The sequence below is a fragment of the Mchenga conophoros genome, linkage group LG10, assembly GCF_057382185.1.
Source record: "Mchenga conophoros isolate Kocher_MC1m ecotype Shallow Benthic linkage group LG10, M_conophoros_male_GT1.1, whole genome shotgun sequence".
NCBI classification, from domain to species: domain Eukaryota; kingdom Metazoa; phylum Chordata; class Actinopteri; order Cichliformes; family Cichlidae; genus Mchenga; species Mchenga conophoros.
Genome location: NC_140535.1, coordinates 11,287,842 through 11,312,946, shown reverse-complemented (window position 1 = coordinate 11,312,946; position 25,105 = coordinate 11,287,842). Strand labels below are relative to the sequence as shown.

The window sequence follows — 25,105 nt, the reverse complement described above, 5'->3', positions numbered from 1 at the left end:
CCGCTGTATTTTTAAAAAAAAAGTTGTTCCAGAGTGCTGGAGTACAATTAAATGTTCTAATGCGGTACACAATTAAATATTTAATAAAGGAAGTGGATGTTGCACCAGTATGAAAAGAGAAACACAGACAATCTGTCAGTGCCAATTGCAGTGTTATTTAGTATAATTGATGAAGTTTGTCAAAACACAAACAGTTTAAATAAGTCGATTAGTCATCAAAGCTAATTCTAGCAGAAATGTTTATTTCATTCACCTTTCTGCTGAAACAAAATGTTCCTAGTCATTATGTTGGTCAGAGTTGGTCATGAATTAGACTGCACAGTTTGTTCCACGCTCTAAGCTACAGAGGCAAGACATAAAGTTTATGGATCGATGTTTGTATCACAGAAACACACACTATAGTTATTGAGAGCAGACTGACAGGCTAGATTGAACTCTATTTTTAGCCATAATCAGAAGCATAGTCATGGGGACTCTTTATGCATCTAGACTCTGTATGGTGAGATTATTTGGGCAGATCTGGGTTATGTTAGTGATTTTTATACACTTAAAATCCTTATGGCCTCTGAACTGTGCAAGTTTCCAACCTTTAACATCACCACAGCTCTCGTCATCTAAAGCAGCTGTCAACTTTTTTTTTCTTATTAATATATATTTTTTTTATTTCAGAGTGTTATATTTTTAGAGGATCCAGAGGTGAAGTCTTAGATCTGTTTTGGGCAAAGAATCTGTCTATGTGAACTTGTGCAGTATAACCATCAGCTGTATGTCACTCTCTGACTCTGTGACTCACAATAGGCTATAACAATATACATATTCATAAAATGTGTTAATTATATTGTGTTATTACAAAAAAGTAATTATTGGTGGTGCTTTCTACTTGATACTTCTGTCCCAATGAAACTCCAAAATTTTTTTTTTCACTTTCAGTACCTATTACCAGCAGCTAATGCTGAGGAATCTCACTGTGCAGTTAAAACTGTGCAGGAAATGATGGCCTAGTAAACTTTTATTTAAAAAAGAGAAAATTCGAAGAAACAATCAGCATAACAAACCAGTCATTGCTTGTGATAAAAAAAAGTTATCATGCCGTCCTTATTCCTTTCTATTTTCTAATTAATGTGTGCCACCAGTCCCTGAAAAATGATATACTGTAGATGCAGTATATCCATGCATATGATATACAGTAGTATATCACATGCAGTTCACACAGCAGCAGTGCACTAATAACGTAGCTATCGCATTGATTCATTTTAGTAAAAAGCTATAAGTCTGATGTCTTTCGGGTATGTATGATGATATATTAGATTGTACACACTGCAGCAGAGTTGCTTTTTTTCCTCTCGTAGTTATGATTCCTATGCAAATGCCACTTCCACTATAAAACTGTGGCACATCATCTGAATTCCCTGATTCAGCTTTGCCACATGAACCAATCACTGATCTGCTATTGCTGTTTCTGTTTTCCGTGTCAGCAAATTATATTTTGTGGCTCCATCAACCAAAATAAAGGTGACTTAGTTTGAAGAACAGGGAATGGGAAGGCTGTATTTTGCACCAATAAAACACTGAGAACTAATGGTAACAGATCTGTTCCCCCAGTTAAGGCCAATGCAAGGCATTAAGAAAAGAACAAGCAAGCGCTTATTGCAGTTATGTATCTACGTTTTTTAGTGTTACAGTGTGCCTTCCTGTATTTGAGGCAATGTCTCATGCGTATTCATGACTGTATACAGCACAGTCACATGGTGTCACTGGCTGTTGGTTGCAGCGACTGTGGTTTTATGTGCACTGTGAATGCATACACCTCGTAAACCTAAAGTTGTGTGACGACTGAAATGGGTATGTGGTTATTGCATCTGTAAGAAAGTCAGCATGCATATCTGTCACATGCACTATAATCATGTAAATGAGGCGTGGTTCACTCTTTTCGTTCTTTTACATAAACTGCTAGTATAGAAACGTGTATGTACAAGAGCATTTTCTCCGTGTGGTTTCAGAGGCTTCTGAAAGGGGCTCATCTTTACGCTGGGCTTTGCATCCACCCACTGGCAACTGCACATATTAAGCACTAACCTTTATATTTGTGCTCAGTGTGATTTTTTTTGTCTTTTTGGGGATGGGGGTATTTGAGCTGTTGAACAAGGGTACAGTGCATTTTCGGTAAAAAAAAAAAAATGGCTGTTTTCATATGCAAAAACATAACACAGTGTCGATTTTTGCATCAGTCAGTACACAAAATCTGATGTGGCTGGGTGGATGCTGCTGAATTTATCAAGCAGTTTAATGTTAGAGCATCGCTTCAAAATATGTGTGTTTAAGAAGAAAAGAAAAAATAAAAGCGCTTTGGTGACGCCAAGTTTTCCTTTCTCCTCAGGTCCTCCAGTCGTCGTAGGAATGAGCATCAACATAGCAAGTATAGACTCCATCTCAGAAGTAAACATGGTAAGTTCAGATCTCATTGTTTTAAGGAGGGCTTCACACTAGGAACTCCCAACCTTGCAAGAAGAGACTAGATTCATGCTAAACCATGCAAATATTAAATATCAGATACCAAAATTCCCCAAAAATATATCTCAAACACTCGCTATGAAAAATATCTGAATATTTCTGTGTTGACTGTCACATCTATTTTTATTTATAGCCTGCAGCACATTTAAATAATAAAAGATGATCCAAAGTGCTTTAGAGACAAGCACATTTAAATTCCAGGTCTTCAAAATTAGTGTTTTTTGAAGACTTGAAAATACATGAAAAGCTTAAAGGTGTGTTTTGGTGTGCTCACTAATTACTGTGGTATCCGATCACAGTGATTTAGTGGTCAAATTGCAAATTAATGATCATTCTAATCAGTATTGGCAATATTATCCCTGCATTTACTTTGCATGGGATCACTACCAAGTAAATAACTATCACACAGCACTTGCAAATACCAAGGCAAATACTTGCTTACAGAATCAGCAAAGGCAGGATTGCTCAAAGGCTTTCCAGCTACAAACACTACTAACTGTGTTTTGTACAGTTCAGTTGGACTGAACGGCCACACAGACTGTGGATACGTGTGATGGTGGACAACCGCTTCTGCTTGTTACTGAATGAGACACTGAGATTTGACTGCAGGTTCTTTTTTCTTTCCTTTTTTTCATCATTACTCCTCACACTAGTTTGCAGGTAATATACAACGTGTTCGTTTGCTCTGACAAAGACTGTCAGAGAGGCAGGCTGGAGTACTGGATAAGGCAATATGGCTGATGTCTGAAAAATGACATCATCCTGTCTCTTAGCGTTCTTTTTCTTTCACTCAGCATGATATAGCCGCCCACATAGTGTGGCAGCTTTTTAAAAATTATGATTATTGTTATTATTTTCTGCTGTATGGCTTTTTTTTGCTTCTGGAGTGATGGAATAATTTTCCAAAAATTCAAAGTTTATTTGTGATTTGACATACATCTAACAATCCCCTAAAGTTGATTCTGTTCATCTGGGCGTAGCGTTTTGTAGGAGAAATATTTCATCACTCATCCAAGTGACTTCTTCAGACTCAGCTGACTGCAGGTTTCCCCAATCTTATAAACAGTACATTTGCATAATGACTGAAACCAGCCCACTGAAGGAACAACGGGCTGGGAGGTCAGATGTCAGGTTAATTACGCAAATTCTCATGACCATTGATCAACAACCACTAACCAAAACCCACTGATCAATGGCCATGAGTACCATTCACAGAGAGTTGGGGAATGGCTGCAATCACAGCATCAACTTTTGGAGATTTACTTTCCTGGATGATTGAGAATGCATCAAGACATCTAACAATCAGTCACTCAGACTGATTATTAAAAATTCACGGTCTTAATGAAACAAAAACATAAAATGTCAGTGTTTTCCGCCCGTCGATGCGTTTGCAGGTTTTTGAGTAGCAGAAAATTTCATTGGGTTGTGTTTTTTAAAATGACGTTAGAGTGCCTTTCCTCAAATTTGCATCTAAAATTGCTGATTATTAATGAGAAATGTCACTGAAAGGGGTGATTGAGTTGTTTATCAGTAGTTTGGTTTAGTTCTCATTACGAGCCCCGTGGCCATTCATTTGTACACGGGTGAGGCGTTTTCTGAAAAAATATTATGTCATTAATAATAAATCAGAAAGGAAGGATACCAGATCTCTTAATAGGCATCATGCTCAAATGCAGAGTGTGGGTAAACTTGTTATTTAACTCTAATAATCTGAGATGCATCGAAAGCCGCCGTTTTTTTTTTTTTTTGCACTTTGTAGGTTTTACATTAAGCGCCTGTACTCGTGTTTTTCTCGGCACTATTAACAGCACAGCCCTTTGGCTACAGGGGATACATTAGCTGCAAGACGATATTTCTCCACTTCACTGCATTTCTCCTCCTAATCCTTCTCTCTCACGCTTTTCCTTAACACAGTCAGAAACATTAGATGTTTTTTCCTGATCTGAGATTCACTTAAGCATCTTCTAGTTTCTTCTGCACTTAACTTTTGAGCAGCAGTTAATCTAAAACAACTGTCTACTTTTCCCCTTGAGTACAGTTGAGTACTTTTTTGTTTCTTTGTTTGTTTTTTGCCTGTGGTTTATGTTGGTTTTTCCTTTACTTCTTCCCAGGACTATACCATCACAATGTATTTCCAGCAGAGCTGGCGAGATAAACGGTTGGCCTATGGTGAGCTGAACCTAAACCTAACTCTGGACAACCGTGTAGCAGACCAGCTTTGGCTCCCTGACACCTACTTCCTTAATGACAAGAAGTCCTTTCTTCATGGTGTGACAGTAAAAAACCGTATGATCCGACTGCACCCTGATGGCACCGTCTTATATGGATTAAGGTAAGAGCAGTAAAAACGCTACGCACTACGTGGGTTGCTGGTTAATTTTAATGTGGCTTATCAGGCAAGCATCGGTGCTGTGGATACATTGTGCCACACTCTTCTGTCTTTCTTTTTCTCTGTTTACCGTCCAACTGTTGTTTTATTTGCTTTCACATCATAATAGCAATGCTGTGACACTAAGAGTGCAGTTAATTTTTAGGTTGATGACTATTGGTTGCTGCGACCGTGTGAAATGAACTTTTAAGTAGACCAGGTCTACAACAACCCGCAAACAGTCTCTGTCTGCAGAGCAACTTTGGTATGTCAGGCTGGGAAAACATGGCAATAGGACAGAGTCAGTGTACTATCAGTTTGCTATCATGTCCTATTGAATGGGGTCAAGATGGCAATTACATGTAATCTGTTTGTGATAATATCCAGTTAATAAAGTAATCCAGCCCAAACCAATTCCTCCAAAAACAGTGACATAGGTGTTCCAGGACTTCAACTGAACTACAAAATGACACAGGTACTCACCAGCCTTGCTGTTGAACAGCAATATAACCAAACTACAACCAGTTGAGTTGATCCCCCTGTTGGAAAGTGGCCTGTCACAGGCGTGCCCTTATCAGTGAATACTGACTCAAATAGATAGCAATGCGTTTGGAAGTTAGTTAGTTATTTTGTCTGCAATCTGTCTGAGACTGACTGTTTAAGTCAGAATTGCTTGCCTTCCACCAGGCAACCTGTGCAGTCACCTTGCTGTTGCCACAGCTATTCACAGTTGGGCACCAAATCAGAAAAAAAAAAATCAATCCAATCAACTTGCAACCACCAATCTTTTACAAGGAGGTTGCTTTCCTGTCTTTGCTGTAGCATGACTGAGCCATTTAATGTTAATACAGATGAGACTGCGTAATTATTATTTATCATTTTTATCATTACCAAAGTTTGTTACACAGCTGAACTTAGAGGCAGATTGGCTCTTGCAGTCTCAACAGGTCAAGTGAGAAGGAACTGGACACCATGAAATGTCCCAGTGTGAGTGTGGCTATGTGCAGCTCCATTTTCCTCAGCAACTGATTAGAAATCTTTCCAGGATGTTTCTCTGCCCACAGCCTGGAAGGAAACTGGACAGAGTTCTTGTTGCCTTTTACATTTTACTTTTATACTAGAAGAAGTCTAAGCCCCAGAAAATATAATGTGAGCACAGAAAAACATTCCACGTGTGCCAGTAAAGGACCCGTCTCACTGTGGCCATAAACAGCATTAGCCGTAAAATAAATAGTACAGCAGAATCATAAGTATTTCGATATTGCTAAAACTTTTGCAAACTGCTGAACATCCATACATACAGCTCTTACGATCACCTGAACAACTGTTGCTGTGCTGCCGGCCATTTCCTTCATCAAGTGGTATATTTTACTAACCTTAAACCACATTTAAGCTGGAAAAACAAGATCACCTCTGCTAGCCCATATCATCTGGTCCTTTGGCAGGATGAAATATGACAGATTTATTTTTGGTAACAACAAACAGACTTTCAAGTTTTATTTTTAAAGTTAATGGTCTGCAAAGTTATAAGCTTGACCTGAAACAATCACAATGTTTTGGAAGCAGTGACGAATACATTAAAGCAAAGGTTCATTGACCCAGAAAGGCTAAAAAAAAAAGGTTTAAAATGCTCACCACCTCAATGTCCCAGATCACTGTGACGAACCAGACAATTCAGTCAACAGCAAATGCGCACAGAGGGACCCATCTAAAAATCCCCTGGGCACTGCTTAAAGTAAGGTTTATGGAACTCACAATGGATTGCTGCTTTTCTTAACACAAGTTATTAAAATAAAGTAGTGTGACAGAGGCAAAGAAGCTGGGAAGGCGTTTTGTTCGCCGAATAAAGGAAAATGTCAGCGACAGGGTTTACATCATATGAAGTAATGAATTATTAATGCGATAATCAGCATTCAGAAATGCCAAATTACCAAATTGGTGCTGACACAAAAGGAGATGTGACTGCAAAAGTATTTCTTTTTCTTCTTATGACTCGTCACAGGGCTATTATCACTTCAACAGAAATGCATCCTCACTGATGCAGAGGTGGCAAACAAATATCTGTGAGACGGTTTCATCTGGATCTACTGTGACAATTCCACACAGGCATGCCAAGCTAATTTTAGCTTCTGACCAGACAAGTACAATCTGTACTTGTGTTTCTGTTCTCCAAGTCAGGAATAGGATGAATATATTATTTTAACAAAACAAAAAAAAAGAGTTGCTGTTTGATGGGGAACGTTATATATCCAACATTGTTTACATACATCCAGCTGATGATCACATTGGGAACGACTAGAGGGGGACTTGGAGAGTACATCCTTTATGAAGGCGAGTACACTATTTTGGTATTTTAAGGAAGGGAACTTGAAAAAAAGTATTTAAAATTGTTCCATGCAGGTACTAATTAAGCAAACAGAAAAATAGCACGGACAAAATAGCATATACCAAGTGAAATCTCTGACTTTACCCCATTAAATATTTAGCTTTGTTAGTTTTTGAATGTGTGTGGAATAAAATAACAACTTTGTGCAGCGGCCAATTTAAGCAGGTGGAGACTTGTGCCAAAATGGTACCAAATGACACTGCGCCACCTGATCTGAATAAACATTCCCAGCTGCTCCACTCAGCGCAGCTCAACACATGCAGGTTCCTCTGCGCCCGCAGAAAGAGGCACAAGGGTAGCAAAAATGGACCAGAGCCAGAAGAAAATTGCATTACACCTGCATTTGCACTTCGGCTGGCTTTTTATTCCGCATGCACGAAATGGAAAGCGAAGTCCGTTCCAGGGGATTTTAACGTCAGCTAATTCTTCAACAGCTCGTCCTGAGACGTACTACAGTTTGGTGTTGTCTGCTGTAAGCTGTATAGTAGATGGTCTCAGATTTGATTTTTGTCAGCAGTGTGTAATTAGAAAAAAGTGCATAATCGTACATGCAGTGGTGATTCCAGGGCCTTTATAAGCTTCCCATGAGCGTGTAATGAAATTGCTTTCTTGATTTGTTCGTCTTTTGCCCAGAGGTTGTGAGGACAACCAGAACAGACAATGCACAATAAATGTTTGTAGTCTGAGTTCAAGCTAATTGATTGTTGTGACTCTCAAATCAGAGTGCCTGAGGTTTTCGGTGTCTTTAAATGGATTTTATTGCAGCCCCTCCCCGTTTGAGTCTATCCCCCACGTCCTGCTACTGAGCACGACGTGGGGGATAGACACAAACTGTGGACAATCACATTAAACACGCTACTGCACCTTGTCCTGTTCTCTACCCACTCACTGTGAAATGTGCTAGCACTGGTGTTTTTTTTGTGTTTGTTTTTTTTTAAATGTGCTTTGTTTCGTACAACTTACTGTGATTCTAATCTAACTTGCGTTCTTCGACTACTTCTATTTTTATAATCATTTTGGGTAAAAGCTTAAAATTGTCTCTGCTTCACAAAGGCACCGTCATTTTTTACCCACTGATGTGGCTTTGAGTGTTGAATGGTGAATGATTCTTTGTACCAGCAGCCTTTGTTCTTCCAGATTACCAGTCAGATTGCACCAACTTTTTTTTTAAATCAATTTTTCTCATGATCAAACACACACGAAAAAGATATTTTAAAAGATGCTATATTCAGACCTATAACTCAAAGACTACTCTGTTCTGCGCTACAACTTAATTTACTTTAATAAAGTAAACGGTAATAATTATCCTTAGTTCTAAATTTTCCGTATTGTAATACATAGATTGCAATGGAGAGTTGTGGATGCAGCAATGATCAATGCTCCAAGAATGGTTCGGATCACAAACCAGTTCTTCTGATGTGACAGTCTAACTAGGCTTGTGCATAATTTCAAAGTACTTGTGTCTCTTTTTTCTCGTACAGCAATAAATTTCAGTGGGATAAAAGGCATTACTTTTATTCATAGATTTAATTAACATTTTTTTAGGGTAATACTTTAACAGGATTATGCACTGTTCAAGTAATAGTCCATACAGTTTAGCTTTGAACCCTTTAAAGCAGTTTTAACACTTCAGTTTCTAGTATATATTTTTTTAATTTCAGCTATTGCTTGAGGATCAAGTTAGGTACCCATACATGCACACAGAACAGTTTTGAACTTAATATTTTGAGTTCAACACTTACTTGAAATGCTTGTGACACATGAATTATTAGTGCTGTGCTTGCCCACAAGAATCCAGAGATGAAGGAATTGTATGAATGCAAATACAAAAAAAAAAAAGCAAACAATGAAATTCCATCATTGCAACATTTTGGTTCTTTAAGCTCTTTGTTTTCGGTTGTACCAGGTAATTCTACAGATAGATTTGAACCTTGTGCTTTATTACGTATAACAAACCGCAAAAGATGCATGGGAACATCAGGGTGTTGCACGCAAAGTCACTTCCAACATCACTAAAAGAAGATGTATTCAGTAAAAAACTGTTGAGCAGGTTTTTCTAACTTGCCAATGGGTTCAGAGGCTGAATCATCACCAGCAAACCAACGAGCCAATATGAGCATTGAGGGCTTTGTTGAGCTAAGCTCTCGCCAGATTGTGTTCTCTCTCTTCCCGTTTCTGTAAATCTGCTCTCTCATGTTGCTCTGTTTATTAAGCCAAGCATTGTGATACTACAGTGATCTTCTTTGGTAAGCAAACTACCACACAGAGATGGATACAGGAGTAGACTGCGTAGGCGTCACAACTTTTGCTCAGATATCTGAAAGCCTACCAGTCTGTAGTGCCGAGCCTCTGGGATCCACCTCCAGATTGCTTTTAGTAGTGGTGTTATGTTGGCATAATTCTTTGAAATGAGTGGAATGAACCTTTTATTTATTTATTTTTTATATTACTGGCTGCATACTAGTCAGCCCTTTTGTTCATGAATCATTTTTGCAATGCAGTGACTTAAAAGATGCTGCAAAGTTCCATCAAAACAGAATTTTGACCACAAAGGTTTCTTTAGGCGTTAGATGCCAATTCCAATGGCCGGCCCATTGAGATGGCTCCCTTCCCCATACCTCACTTTCGTCTTTTACCTCCAAAGACAACTAAATTGCATTGCATATAAACTTAAAATCCAGAGCGTAGAGAGTGCTGAGTGTCAGACTGCAGTGCATGCACAGGTCTGAGGCTGCTGACCATCTCTTGTGGGACTGGAAGTTGCTGACCTACATCTGCTGACATTTCCAAATCCCAGCCCCTCGCTGTGAGCCATCCAAGCTTGTGCCTACTCAATGATGATTCTCTCCTGACTTGTTAACTGTCACATATAAAGTCAATTTCATTTCTTGTGGGCTTCTCTTCTTTTTTTTGCCGAGGGGTAAAGAATTCATTTCTGTCCATTACTCTGAGCTGCTGTTTCTGCAGCTGCCTGGATTCCACTGCTCCGCTGTGCTGCTGTATCAGGGGTATTGTCTTTTAAGAATAGTAACAGTGTCTTGACAGGATTTGTCTTCCTGTTTATGATCAAAAAGGACCCATCGTATTAGTTTTCTCTGGAGGGGGGGGGGGGGGGTGGCTCTCTTTTTTGGATGTTTTGTTAATGTTTGCTGTGCAATCATGAAAAAAAAGAGAGAGTTATGATTTTAACCTTATTTATTTTAATTAATAATTTTAACTGCAGTAAAGGAAAATGTTAAATTGATCATTTAATCAATGTAAAAAAACAACACAGTGTTTGATGGGATTGCATAAAACTGCAGATATCTGCACTTCATGATGAATAATCTATAGGCAAGAGACAAGATTATTGATAATGGAAACTGGCTGCTTTCTGTTTGCATGAGGCTATTAGCTCAAATTCTGTTGACTCCTTGAGTTTTCAGTGCAATTTCAGCACCAAGACCAAACCTGGCTAGTATGTAGACTATCTATAACAGAAGCCCCAAATGATTTGAAATGATCTCTGATAATTTATCTTTCTTTTTTGTCTCCGTGTTCTTTCTGCGGTCTGAACTGCAAAGGACTCAACTTTTAATATGATGATGCCTTTTTTTAAAAAACCATCTCATAGGCAAGTAGTAGTAGTAGACTGTAGTGATCACAGGTAAAGGTATGTAGGGAGGTGGTCTGGGTGGATGGACAGGTTTGCTAAACACAAGAGGAAACATTCAAATGTAACCCAGGAGACCTCTGTTTGTTTCCAACTGGTAGCCAATGTTTCTTTTAACTGTGAATGTTCTACTTTTTCCTTGTCTTTATTATTGTAATCATGATATCGAAGGACTGCTGCACTATCCACTTTCAGCTGTTTATTTTATCTATGAACTTCAATCCCAATTGTATGTTTGCATAAATCTAGTTTACTCCAAACCCTGGTCTTTCTCTAACATGGTGTTCATGGTGCTCATATTACAAGTGCAGGGAGAAACCGACTAAATGGACTCATATAGCAATTCTAAACTGTAATTATTGTTAACTTTGACTTTTTTCAACTTTTGGTCTCAAATCACGATTGCCAAGGGACCTTTTCTGTTAATGTAATTAGGCATGATGTTATCTTGTCACAGTGTGTAACAATAGTGGCCCTGCTATACCCTCTCAGCAGAAGATCGCTGTGAGACAACAGGGAGGTGCGGTACAGTAGAGCAGAACAGCATGCAGATTGAACAGCTTACTGCTTGTGCAGCAGAATGCAGCACAGTGTTATTGTGAATAATAAACACATACGTGTCGCACACTTTGTTTATGTACATGTATAATTTTCTTTACCCTTCATGGTGCCTTTTGCCATCATGGCTTTAGTAGCCACACATGCTGGGGTGTAAATATAGCCAAATCAGCTTCAGCAGAACATATTTTGTTTTCCAATTACCTGCCAGCAGAACTGTGTTCACGCCACCATGACCAATTTACAGACTCTGTGTTCAAGCAATATATTTCCAGCACAAAGAGCTTATTATCTAATGTATTTCTAATTCTAGTTATGGTAGATGGTTGTGTATATTTTCTTGCTATATTAGTATAAAACCATGGACTCTGGCAGCATCTGTGGCTTATATGATTCAGTGTATCCCGAAAGTATTGCATCCCCTAAAAGCTGAAACTTTGTGAGGTGCTATCATGCTCTCACATGAATGTGCTGCTTGCTTCTGTCACAAGGCGATGACCTGAAAGTTAATTTACTGTAAATATATTTTACTTGCACAGGGCAGCAGTAAGCAAATGAGAACTGGTGTGATGAACACATACCAGCTGGTATAAACCGCAGAAATGTAATAACTAAAATCTGCTGCACCGGTGAATATCTCAAAGACCCCCACATGTGTAATTTGTAGCCAAAGCTGCTTTCCCGTGCGCCTTGATTTATTGGCATTAAGCTACTATGCATACATTTTTCTAAAGCTACCTGGCAGAAATGCATATCTCAGAGCAAGCAATAAATAACATAAATCGACAAAATCCTATGCAGGCTCTGAGCAGTTAGTGATCCACATAAAACGAAATAACGTCACCAGACCTCAAAAATCACAAATGTATAAATCACACTGAAGTCTCACATTTTCCCCTTTATAGAAAAGAACCTACAAAGCTATGTATGTTCAGACCCATAGGGACAGATAGAGTATTGACAAACTGTCATCAAATCAATGACCTGCAGAATAATTACTCTTAAAGGGAATTTTGATTATGGAATCGTCATACTAATGGTTCATTATTATGTACAACATGACAAATGATGACCTCTATATTAAAGGAGAAATATAAAAATGTCAAGAAAAGGAAGAATTTGAAAAAAGAAAATCTACTTCCTGCAGATCTCCTGACCATGAGCTTCACATGTGCCGTAAAAAGGTTAATGCAAGTTTTGGATTCATGCAGGATTAGAACTTGAAACTTCCAGGTAAAGGACCACTCCTTGCCCCACTGCACTATGTCTTCCTTGTTGTTGGACTTTTTACTACTCCCCTCATCTGGTCTTTTCTGTACCAGGTCTTCATGTCTCTATTCTGTCTTTGTCTCACAGGATAACCACTACTGCTGCTTGCATGATGGACTTAAGGAGGTACCCTCTTGATGAACAGAACTGCACCCTGGAAATTGAAAGCTGTGAGTAATGCAAAAGACCCTTCAAAAAAAAAAAATAACATACCTACAGCCATAAGTATAAATTTTTGTTCTCAGTCAAACTGTGCAATGCTCAGAGAAATAGCAAAAAACCCAAGAGCTACTTCTCAGACCCTACAGGCCTTAGTTAGCATGTTAAATGTTAAAGTTCATGACACTACAATTAGAAAAAGTATGCAAGAATGCACTGCATTTGGAAAAATCCAAAAAACCATATCAGCACAAACATGTAGGCACGGTGGTGGAAGGGTGATGATTTGGTCTTGTTTTGGAGCCATGACCAGGACCTTTTCTGTATATCAAATGATTGTACAATCAAATGTGAGGCCCTCTGTCTAACAGCGAAACCTTGTCCGGAACTGGACCATGTAGCAGGACAATGATCTCAAGCAGGATGGATGAAAAAGAATCAGTGTTGCAGCCTCAATTAACTAAAGCAACTTTTAAGGAGAGTGGCCCAAACTGTGAGGGGGAAGAAAAGCTGAGAATAATTATTTAAAAGCAGTATGGTTTGTCTGGGAGCTTAACTCTATTTTATATCAGAATTTTTGTCATATTTTTACTCCCCAGGCCTGATAATAATTTTCCTTCATAAACTGATGCATAAAAGGTTCAAGAGTTTCGCATAATGCAGACGGCCCCCAGTATGCTCCACCCTAATGTTCAACCATGACTTTTTTGCTAGCTAATCACTACAATACAGGTAATCTATATTGAATTAGGTGCAAATACATAAAGTTTTGTTTTGGTTTATTTTGTAGCATGAGGAATTAGAAAGATATTTGTCATCTTTGCACATGTATGGCAATTGTCTGATGTTTAACCCTCGGCGTATATGACTTCATGACTGCCTTCAGAAAAAGAAAAAGTTGCAGTGCTTGATGATGTGCATTGATTACTCACCTCCAAAAGAGACAGTAATCAATCTAAAAGGGTTTTTAGGGTGCATAGATCAGCAAAGAACGCAGAGGAGAGAAACTAATATGACCGTAAATGACTGCAAAACTGAGCTGAAATGAAATACACGCACAAAAATTAGATAACTTCTTTGGTTCCTTTCAGTAGTCTGGGAAAACACCGATACACTCGAACTGTCTGCGTTCTTTACAGGAAAAGGGAGGAAAATTGAATCTATTTGGATGACGACATCACTTAAGTTGATGAAATAGGAAGTGAGGTTGAGATATAGTCCCTATTACTGGCAAAATCTTTTTCCCGGTTGCTGCCTTTTTAATGTTGCGGCTAAGTTTTGGCTGAGCTGAAGTCCCAGTTTTAATAGTCACAGTCCGCCATCAGTGTGACAGATGGACCAAGCCAGCCGTGGATTATTCAGTGGCAAAGGCCAGTAATTAATACTGCAAACCGTAGTGAACTTTCAATGTGTAACATAGTGTCCACATTAATAAATAATATACTAACTCTACCCATCACATCCACATCATACATTTCAATGAATAATTTGTACATAAGACATGTAACCAATATATCGGTAGCAAGAAGGTAGTAATTAGTTATTGGTTAGGTTCCATTTAGCACCAGATTCAGGGCTTATCAGCAATGATTCATTTAGAAGGTAGTCTGGACCCAGATACTTTGAATAAGGTAGTATGTTTCTTTCAAAAATCGGAACTTTTTCAGTATGTCCTAAAGGGGCAGTTTGATATTTTGGGAAAGACTAATAAGTTAGCCATGCTCACCGATTAATAAACAGTCTTACCACTACCACAACACAAAGCCATCAAACAATACTTGTGTTAACAAAGAAAACAAAGTAAAAAACAATCATAAACTCAAAGTAGCGTATCCTCTACCCATAATTTGCCAAAAGATGCACAATGCAAAACTACAAACATCAACAAAGTATCAAAAAAGACCAGGAAGGGTTTGGGATATTTATCAATTTCCTGGTCTCAACCCAACAGTGCATGCTTTTCAGTTACTAAGTACAAACCTGAAGGCAGAGAGAACCACAAACAAGATTTCAGCCAGTCAAAGAATTTTCATCCAAGTATAAAAAACAATCCTTATATTTAAAATTGTGTCAATTCATAATTTTGATCCTCTGAAAACGAGTGGGCTGTGTTTAAAAATGTCTGTAATTCCCAAATAGTTATTGAAAAAAAAAAGCCCTTGAAATAAAAACTAAAAGTCTGCACTTCACTTTAAACTTTCCTATAAAATACAACTCCTAACATTAGCTGGCAGCTGTTTCACATATTATTTTCCCCCAAATGCTTTAATTTCAATAAATCATTATCCGAGAGAAAAATATGCTTGTGGTGTAATTAAAAATTGTATTTGCTTGATCATTTTCATTGACCGTTCCATCAATCAAATCCACTTGCTCAATACACCAGATATTTTGTGGTTCATGTTGTTCAAGATAAAACTGCCTAGCATTTACCCTCGGGGATTTCAATAAGCAATCAAATATGGACAGGCTGTGAATTAAAGACTTGCATGCATTTCTGCTATTTACAGTCATGGAAGCTATGCACTAGTGAATGGTGCACATTAAACATCAGTTTGATTTATAAGTCAGCCACTTGTTTCAATTTCATGGACAATGTCGCATTTCCTATAACCTAAAAGAGAGATTTAATAGTAATGAATCCTGGTCCCTTACTGAATGCAGTCCAGGTCTGAGCACAGAGTAGTAGAATGTGAAATGGAGTAATACTTCTCAGACTGAGAAACGGCTCTGCAGTGAATGCATGCTGGCCTACTGACATAAATCTAACTGTGGTCACTTTCAATTGCACTGCCAGTTGAGAATATGTGGGCGCGTCATACCTATGATACAGTATATGTTAATTTATGTAGATATTAATGCATACGGGGCTATATCTTCACAGGAGATGGGATAGTGAAGCATGTGATTATGGATTGGTAGATTTAAGTCTTAAGCAAAAATGTGTTCTTCCTGCTCCCACTGCTTGACTACACTTGATCTTTTACTTAACAAATACACCAAATGAAAAACTACAACAAAAACATGAACGTTTGTTACACGTAAATGTTCTAGATCGTGAAACAAATTTTAATATTAGACAAACATAACCCAAAATAGTTTTTAAATGATGATAGCTTTTATTAAGGAGAAAAAGCTATCCGAATCTACCCGTCCCTATGTGAAAAACAAATGCCACATGCACTTTTTTGAGCCACCCTTGGCAGCAAGAACTGCAGTCAAGCATTTGCAAATACTGGCAATGAGTCTTTCAAACCACTGTGGAGGAGCTTTGGTTCACTCTTCTTTGAAGAATTGTTCTAATTCAGCCACATTGGAGGGTTTTTTGTTTAGTTTTTTAGCAGGAATGGTCCGGTCCTTTTAAGGTCTTGCCAAAGCAATTCGATTTAAGTCTGGACTTTGACTGCTACATAACTCCAGTATGCATGAGCTTCAGGATACAAACTGATGGCAGGGAATTCTACTTCAGGACATTCTAGTAACGAGCAGAAATCCTGGTTGATGCTCCCGAAGTAGCAAAGCAACCCCAGATCATCACACTACCACTACCATGCTTTTCTGTTTATATGATGTTCTTAGATAGATAGATAGATAGATAGATAGATAGATAGATAGATAGATAGATAGATAGATAACTATTATCTAGGAAGGCAGTCAACAGACATATAAAGACACCATGTTCCTGAACTCTCAGTGACTTCAAAGCAGTGCAGGCCCTGACTTATTATCCATACTCATGTATCAGACTTCATACAGAAATGTGGTTGACTTTAACGAGGGTTTCTTTATCACATTTACACCTCCCTCCCCTGACTTCTCATTTTCCCCGACCTTGGCACAGATGGATATACCACAGATGACATTGTATTCTTCTGGGAAGGAGGAGACAATGCTGTTACAGGCGTTGACAAGTTAGAGTTACCTCAGTTCTCCATCGTGGCCACCCAATTGGTGTCCAAGGAGGTCATCTTTACTACAGGTAAGAATGCTTCACATCTATTTAGACAGAGGCTGCATACAAGCACAATAAATCACAATAAAAATGCAGAAATTTAGAAACTGAGCTGCTGGTTATGAAAGCCTGAAATGGTCCAGCAAACATCTTTTTGTTTCTCACAAATTAGAGATTATAGAGAACTGTCTCATCAGGATTACTCATGCAACACTTCTAAAACTCTTGATTTAGCTTTTATTTATCATTATTGCTATTAAAAGAATCATAACTACAAGAAAACTACTGCTGTGCACAGTGAGCTATGAAGATGGAGAGCAATGATGAGGGGGAGGCTGTTTTTTCCAGGAATTAAACTACCAATTAACAAAACATATCTTGTTTACTTTAAACAAAAAGTGCAAAAGCAGCAGCTTTTATATTTGTCATGGTCCTGGGTCGTGCGACCCAGTGTTTTGTGTTTTAGCCTATTTTGATGTTTATTCTTTGTTTAGGGTCACTAAGGCAGTCCAGCCATTTGTACATACTACCCGTGTATTAAGTCTCCCTTGCCCTTCGTGTGGTTATGTCATCTCCCCTGTACTACGTCTCCCCGGTTCATGTGTCTTGTCTAATCTCCATGTTTCCTGGTTTACTTTGAAAGTCTGTATTCACGGTCAGTGTATTCAGTTTCACTCCTTCTGTCCTGTCGTTAAGTTCATGTGTGTCAGCTGTGTTCCCATGTGTGGCCACTTCCCCTGATCATCCCTCATGTGTATTTAGTCTCTGTGTTTCATACAGTCTGTCTCGCGTCGTCTGTGTTATCTCCCCTACCCCTTGTCATAGTATCCCAGCCATAGTTTGTAGTTTGCAGTCTAAATCTCATTAGAGTCATAGTTTCCCAGTCTATGTTCAGGTTTTCCCTCAGTTACTTTGTTGTTCTTTTCCATGAGTTTTTCAGCCATAATAAAAGGCTCGTTTTGGTTGGAATCCACTCCTGCATCCTCGTTTGTGTTCGCACCTGGGTCCACCACACACCTTTCCGCACGGTCTGCCTCCGCAGACCTTGACAATATTGCCTTATACTGTATACTTCTTGGCCCGTGGCAGTGCCTCCTTGCAATCTTGTCAGTTTGCTCGGCAAACGTCAGTGACTCCGGGGATGAGATGTGTTAATTAGAGCGCTTGAGAGAGATAAATAGCTTTATTAGTAGGTGAGCTTTTTCCCCTCTGAATACAGGCATGCTAGCTCATTATCCTTATTTGCAGTATTTATGTTAACCTAACACTTCACTCTATCTGTGCTTCGTATTCAGCGTACGGATTATTAATCTTCTCATCGGACTTTCAACAAGCAAAGATGTAGAAGCGACCTTAGACGTGTAACATAAATGTCCTTTTAGTTGTGTTTCAACTGATTCCAACTTCCCTTAAGCAACCAGACAAGGGTAAACAGAGGAAAAAGTCGAATGTATGATTAATAATTCATTGAGTTTGACGACTTCCAATAATATTTGTTGCTGCTCTTTATCTGGCATGTATTTATCACATTTGATAAGGCATTTATGCGAATGTCCATTAAAAGATTTACAGGTAATTCGAGGTTGCTACATCGACAATACAATACAAGTGAAAATCATGCAAAGAAAAAAAAAGTGGAAAATTGTCCTTTGGTGAGATGACAAGATGACAGATCAGTGACTTAAAGGTGGTAAGTCAGGTAACACATTGGTCCAAAGCCAACAACTACAGTTTCTATTGTGTGGTGGTGCATTAGTGCAATGGCACAGAAGCTCCCATTAATACTCAATAAAATTCATGAAGATTTTAGAGCAGCACTTTTTGCCGAAAGTTCTTTCAGCAACATAATGTCCAACCAAATCCTCTTGGAGTTATAGCATCCAGAGTAAAAAAGTAAAAACCAACACTGGATAACACATTCACCTGTTCAGTTCCCAAATGCTCATCTTTTTGTGTAAAAAAATGACAAGATGTAACACGGTGCCCCTGTCGCAACTTTTGCTGACAGTTTCACACTCAAAATGAAATTCTGTTAGACATAAACATGCCCTTGCACGATTTCCAATTAAATATTGTGCTCAAAATCTTTTGTACATCATTGTATTCTAGTTTTATTTACATTTTTTTTTAAAAATATCTTGTCTAGACAGCAGAGAAACCACCCATCAGTGTTTACATTGGCTGATAGTTTTCCTAGAAAACATTTTCTGGTAAGATTCTGCAATAAATGACTTACGGCACACATTTTTCTTCCTCTCAGCATATAGGCATGCACTGCAATTATCCACCTTTAAAAATGGCCGTTTGTTAATGTTTAGAGGACAGAGAAAGTGCAAAAGAAAAGCAGAGCAGCTCACTGTGACAATTCTCAGAGGGATGCTGGAGCTGCCTGCTGAGATAGGGGTTGCAGAAAAATCTGCCTCGTTTGCGACTTTCTGCCATGTTTAATTGGAATCGAACTTGTCCCTGGAAAGGAATCCATCGCTTTGGGGAAATTAAGTGCTCCATCTGAACAAATGGAGAAATGACTACCCTGCGTGTTGTCAAAGTGCAGAGTTTGGAACACTTAAATTGTGCCATGGTTTCTCCCTTCTTTTTTCCTTTCTTTCTTTTTCTTTTTTTTTTACTAATGTGTTTTCACTCTTCTCCTGCTCCAAAATCACCCATCCTCCATCCTCTCTCCTTACAGGTGCATATCCAAGGCTTTCACTGAGTTTTAGGATTAAGAGGAACATTGGATATTTCATCTTGCAGACATATATGCCCTCTATCTTGATCACCATCCTCTCCTGGGTCTCCTTCTGGATCAATTACGATGCCTCTGCAGCTCGGGTGGCCCTGGGTAAGCCGCAGCCACTGCTGCATTATTAAACTCATAACTATCTCTGCTAGAATATATTTATTATCACAGGAAGGAACAACATGTGGCTGTCGTGCAGTGTTACTTGTTCCTGTGTAACTCTGAAGCATATACAGGCAAATGACTGATAGATAATTACAACAAACGCACACCTAAAGGTCACAGCATCAGCTATTTTCAATAGGACATTGCGGTCATGTGGAATTTCTTTTGTTCCCAGAAATTAGTCCAAAAACAGAATAACACAACTATTTCAGTGAGACAGTATTAAAAAAATCTTTATTTTAAATATAATATTTTTATTGCAAATAATTAGTAATGACACAAGGCCCAGCTACACTACCAAAATTGGTAACTTTCATGACACTTATCCAATTTCTCAAGTATTCTCAGAGCATTGTCTGCCATGATAATTGAATAAACCGCATCAAAGTGACTAACGCTATGATAGTTAGACTAAGATGTGATCAGGGTGGCACGGTGGCATAGTGATGGTGCAGCGTCCTCTGTTCAAATCCACCCCCCAGCTGGGCCCTTCTGCGTGGGGATGTTTTCATGGTCTTTCTCTGGCAGTCCAAAGACAGGCTTATGTTAGGTTCACTGGTGATTGTAAATTGGAGGTAGATGTGAATGGTTGGCTGTCTCTCTGTGTTAGTGACAGAGGCCCTGTGAAAGCGGCGAACTGTAACTCCTACTTTGGAGCCAATCAATGAACTCTAGTAAAAATATGTATCCGATTACATTTACTTAACAATCCCACTTTTCTCCTTATCTCCTCTAACACGCATTAAAGGCAAATATTACTTAGTTACCACTATATTAGCAAAGCAATGCAAGATTAAAAGGGAGAAAAGAACACTGGAATGACATTTTTGTCTAAATAAAAGTAAATTGTGCACTCCTTTCACCACTTCTATCACCACGCAGTAAGTAACGATACACAAGTACAGTTTGGAGTAAAAGTGTGTACATGTGCAGTATCTGACGGTCTCTGTGTTTCTTTTCTGTGTGTGTGTGTGTGCTGCTGTACTCAGGTGTGACAACGGTGCTTACCATGACCACTATTAACACCCACCTTAGGGAGACTCTCCCAAAGATTCCATACGTGAAAGCCATCGACGTCTACCTCATGGGCTGTTTTGTGTTTGTGTTCCTGGCCCTGCTTGAATATGCCTTTGTAAATTACGTGTTCTTTGGTCGGGGCCCCGCGCAACAGAAGAAACTCAGCGAGAGGCTGAACAAAGCCAACAATGAGCGCACAAGATACGAAGAGAAGCGCCTGAGGGAACAGGTTTGCATCTTCATCTGCCGCCTCTTTCTCTCTCTCTCTTTCCCCCCCCTTTTTTTGTACTCCACCTCTCTGTGTCAGTCAGAGTTCAAGTACAAAACAACGATGTTCTGCACATAAGATTTCGAGCCACAGCCATTTTATCCAAAGACACATATGCATACACTAGTCCCTGAAGTAATCTTCCACAAGCATACTGATGCCACCACAGCCTAATATGCATTCACCGACCATCATCCATTGCTTCTCCCTCAAGCACTGACTGCTTTTTATCGAACATAGCCTTTTTCATTGAGATACCTATTCATCTAACTCAACAGTGGTGTAAACATTCCCATTTCTTATTTAGGTTGTTGTCTATGTTTATGCTGTAGGCTTTATTCACTCTCACTCGGCCGGCCTTATATTTCAGCGCCTGTTTTCCTGCAAAATGAAAAAAAGAAAAATTGGATAAACATCAAAACGTAAGATAAGGAAGCATCAGCACTTATGCAATTTGCCAATGACAGATGCTAAAATGGAGTGAAAAAAGCCCCCCCCCCCCCCCCCCTTTCCTGTTTTCCTGTGTGTGAGGTACTAAAAATGCTATGTTTATTCAAAAGTTGTTCCTGTTAACTCTATGTCTTATGCCTTGTGTAATTTCTGAGAAAATGTGCTTATTTGCCAGTATTTTTATAGCCGTTTAATGTTCTCTTCATTTTTCTTTCACATTGCAAGGACTCCATTTCCGTGCCGTTTCAAACCAACACCTTCAGGTCATTTACACAGCGAAGAAATCTGTATCTCGAGGAACAAAGAAAAGTTGGGGTACATTTATTTAGCAATCATATCAGCTGTAGGCCAGACCTCACGATAAAGTAACTTGTGTTAAAAAAAAAAAGAAAGAAAATAATAATAGCAGTAATATATAAAGAAAGTCTTGTTAACTATTTCTGTTGCATGCGAGAAATGACATTCCATATCATCCCTGCATTTTGCTTAAGCTTGACAGCTTGTGGGATGGGAGGGGGGGTTTAACATAAGTATCAGTTTTAATGGGATTAATGGGGCTGCTCCTTGGCATTTCAGACCTCGCTGAATCTTTGTGTCTTTCGCCGCTTTGCACAGGTGGATGCTTATGGAAACATCCTCCTCACCACGCTGGAGATGAATAACGAAGTGATGCCTTCTGACGTGGGGAGCAGCGTCAGTGACTCTCGGAATTCGGTCATGTCCTTTGACAGCTCCGGGGTCCAATTCAGGAAGCCCATGGCCCCCCGAGATGGCTTCAGCCACCATTCGCTGGATCGGAGTGCCATGCGGAGCCGGGCCAACTGTCGGCTAAGACGACGCTCCTCCAAGCTCAAGTTGAAAATCCCCAACCTGTCAGATGTTAGCACCATTGACAAGTGGTCCCGGGTCATTTTCCCTATCACCTTTGGATTTTTCAACCTTATCTACTGGTTGTACTATGTGAAATGATGTGCATCCCACAAGGAATCATGGGCCATATTTTGAGAGCACATTAAATTGGCTTTGATACAGTTCCAAAATATGTATACACATATACGAGTTGAACATATGTATATGCATATTTCTATATATTATATTTATATATACACATGTGAAATCCGAAAGACCTTTCTGCTGTACAAAGTATTAATAGGATGACTTGAATGTTTAAGAATAATTGTGAAAGAAGAATTTGGAGACTTTGAGTTTCTTTTTCCTGCTGAAACGAACAAAACAAACACGAGATCCCACCAAGGGGGGTTTTGGAACTAAAGACTGCATGATATTTTTGCTAAAAAAAAAAAAGAAAAAAAAGAAAAGGGGGAAAAAAAGAGAAGAAAAAAAAGAGAAAGCGAAAGCTCTCGAGAGAGAAACGATGTCTCAGAGTCCCATTGACTTTTTATTGATACTTACTGTAATCAAAAATCCTCTTCTGCAGCTCATGAAATCAGTGGTGGCTTGTCTGTTCAGGCATCAGCTGAGTGAGATCCTTGGCACCCCCCCACACGCACCCCTACAGCCGAATCCCCCACCTCCCCCACCCCTGCCATCACCCATGGATAACATGCACGGAAATCTCCGGTTCTACTATGTACAGCAACCTTGTTTGGATTATGTGTTGTTCCTTGGGTTTTTTGAAGTGATATCGTTCTCTTTATCAGACATCAACTCTGGCCTAATGGTCTCCATTAGAGGGCCGCTCGGATGGGGGACGACCGCCGCATTCTCGACGAGAGTCAACACAACCCTTGTATTCCTTTCTCTTCTCATGTTGTTTTTAGAAACGCGTCCTCGTGGGAGGGTGGGGATTGGGTGGGGGGTTGGAGGTTGAGGGAGAGGGCTCCTTTTTTTCATTACGGTTAAAAACAAAATACTGATTATTGTAGATATGGTTTTGACTTGAAAAATACTGTGATTTCAGAGAGTGTCAGAACATGTTCTAGAGCTAGGGCATTACAAGATAAAAGAGTCAAAGGTATGCATTACTCATTTTGATTGTTTGGAGATTAAAAAAAAAGCATATTCTGTACATTTTATCATTCAGTATTCTCATGAAAGTATATTTGTGCTGTTTCTTTCCTCCTAACGACGCTCTTTAGATGCAGCGTTCATTGACGTCATATCCTGCTTTGTGTTTGCTAAGAGGAAACGGAGGATTGCTTTTGTGATTCGTTTGAAATTATTCTGCAGTGAAGATGTGCGAACATGTATATTCAAAAGAGTCAACATATCCGCCTACAGTTTGACCAGTTGTCATTGAGTATATAGTATTCTTTTTTTGTTTTGTTTTGTTCGTTGAGCATTCTTCTCAGTGTCGGAGGCTCTGAGGTCGAGATTATTTGATCGGGACAGTATCGGGCAGCGCGTTCAGAAGGTGTTGGGGAAAAAAGTATTCAACGTTTCAATCTTAAACTCAGTCAGTGCCATCCCACACATACGCCAAACCCCGAGGATCAGAAACGACAGCCTATAAGAAGGAAGGATTCTTGGGGGGGAAAGTGTCCCAGAAATAGCCATAAATTGAATGATGTAACAACCAAAAGGCCTACAATCCATATGGATTATTGCTGTTTTGCTCAAACACAAACACACACCTACACACACATGCAGACACACACACATTGCATTTTCAGTGCTCAGGTTCATTTGCAAAGAAAAAAAAAACCTCTAAGATTTTGTATTTCATTAATTAATTCATTGTATTTTTAGTTTTTTTAATAGGCCTGGTTAATAGTGTATATAGGTTGAAAAATTGTAGCCACTAAAAAGCGTTTTATGATATTAAAGCAGATGGACAGCTGACACTCTGTAAAAGTTTTGAAAGACAGAAAAGAGAGCAAAAAGCAGCAACATACACAACCAAACCTAGTTAGGGGCATTGGCCCCGGAGAAAAAAAAAATAAAAGTTACAAAGAGAGCAACTACACACAAACATATTAATGAAGTTAAGGTGTCTAAGGTGTGTTAAAATAAAAGGAGTGCTAATCAGAAACCAATTTGTCTCCTTACATCTTAGTGAAGTTTGTATTGTGATGTGGCCCAAGCCTTGAGCTGAGTTTAGTATTCCTTATTGTGTACATTTTATGCATTGTTGTCTTATTCTCTAGAAGCAAAAAAGAAGAACACTCACTGTTGAATATAAAGCAACCCATGAAATCTTACAGAAAGACAACAAGAGTAACACAAATACATAGTGTAGTGTGTTTATATCGGATATCTTGTCTTTGTTCCAGCAGCCAAGTAGTCTGCTGTCTCGGTGATCCTAAAGTCTAATCATGCGGCTAGAACACAGCGATTACTGAAGAAAAGGAAATAGTTATTTATGAGAAAATTTGACCAAGCCCGGGAGCAGGTTCTCTTGTTAAGTGAAGATTACATATTCAGTGGCGTACTGTAGCAAGGGTAAAGGATAAAAAGGGGGTGGGGTCTTTTAAAGTTGCCAAATGAAAGTGAGTTAAGGCTGTCAACAAAAAACACAGGCAGTGGTTACGACACGCCTAAAAAAGCCCAGTACCAGTTTTAAAATAGCATTTCACTGATTTAGCATCACACTCCTATCAGACTGATGGACAGTTTAGAGCAAAAAGAAGGAGAAATGTCTGTTTTTAAA

At 39.0% G+C, this 25,105-nt stretch overlaps 1 protein-coding gene across 2 annotated transcripts in view; it reads left to right on the top strand.

Moving 5' to 3' along the window:
* gabrb4 (gamma-aminobutyric acid type A receptor subunit beta4) overlaps positions 1-23,288 on the top strand; it is a 53,789-nt gene extending 30,501 nt beyond the window's left edge. The window contains exons 3-10 of one of the 2 annotated variants that reach the window (XM_085288541.1): positions 2,378-2,445; positions 4,623-4,843; positions 12,832-12,914; positions 16,745-16,882; positions 19,545-19,697; positions 20,750-21,006; positions 21,721-21,810; positions 22,111-23,288. In XM_085288541.1, coding sequence (XP_085144667.1) covers positions 2,378-2,445; positions 4,623-4,843; positions 12,832-12,914; positions 16,745-16,882; positions 19,545-19,697; positions 20,750-21,006; positions 21,721-21,810; positions 22,111-22,464 — 1,364 coding nt within the window. In that variant the 3' untranslated portion in view covers positions 22,465-23,288. The remainder of the gene's footprint in view (positions 1-2,377; positions 2,446-4,622; positions 4,844-12,831; positions 12,915-16,744; positions 16,883-19,544; positions 19,698-20,749; positions 21,007-21,720; positions 21,811-22,110) is intronic. The other variant, XM_085288542.1, reaches the window with a different exon arrangement.
* The last annotated feature ends 1,817 nt before the right edge of the window (positions 23,289-25,105 follow it).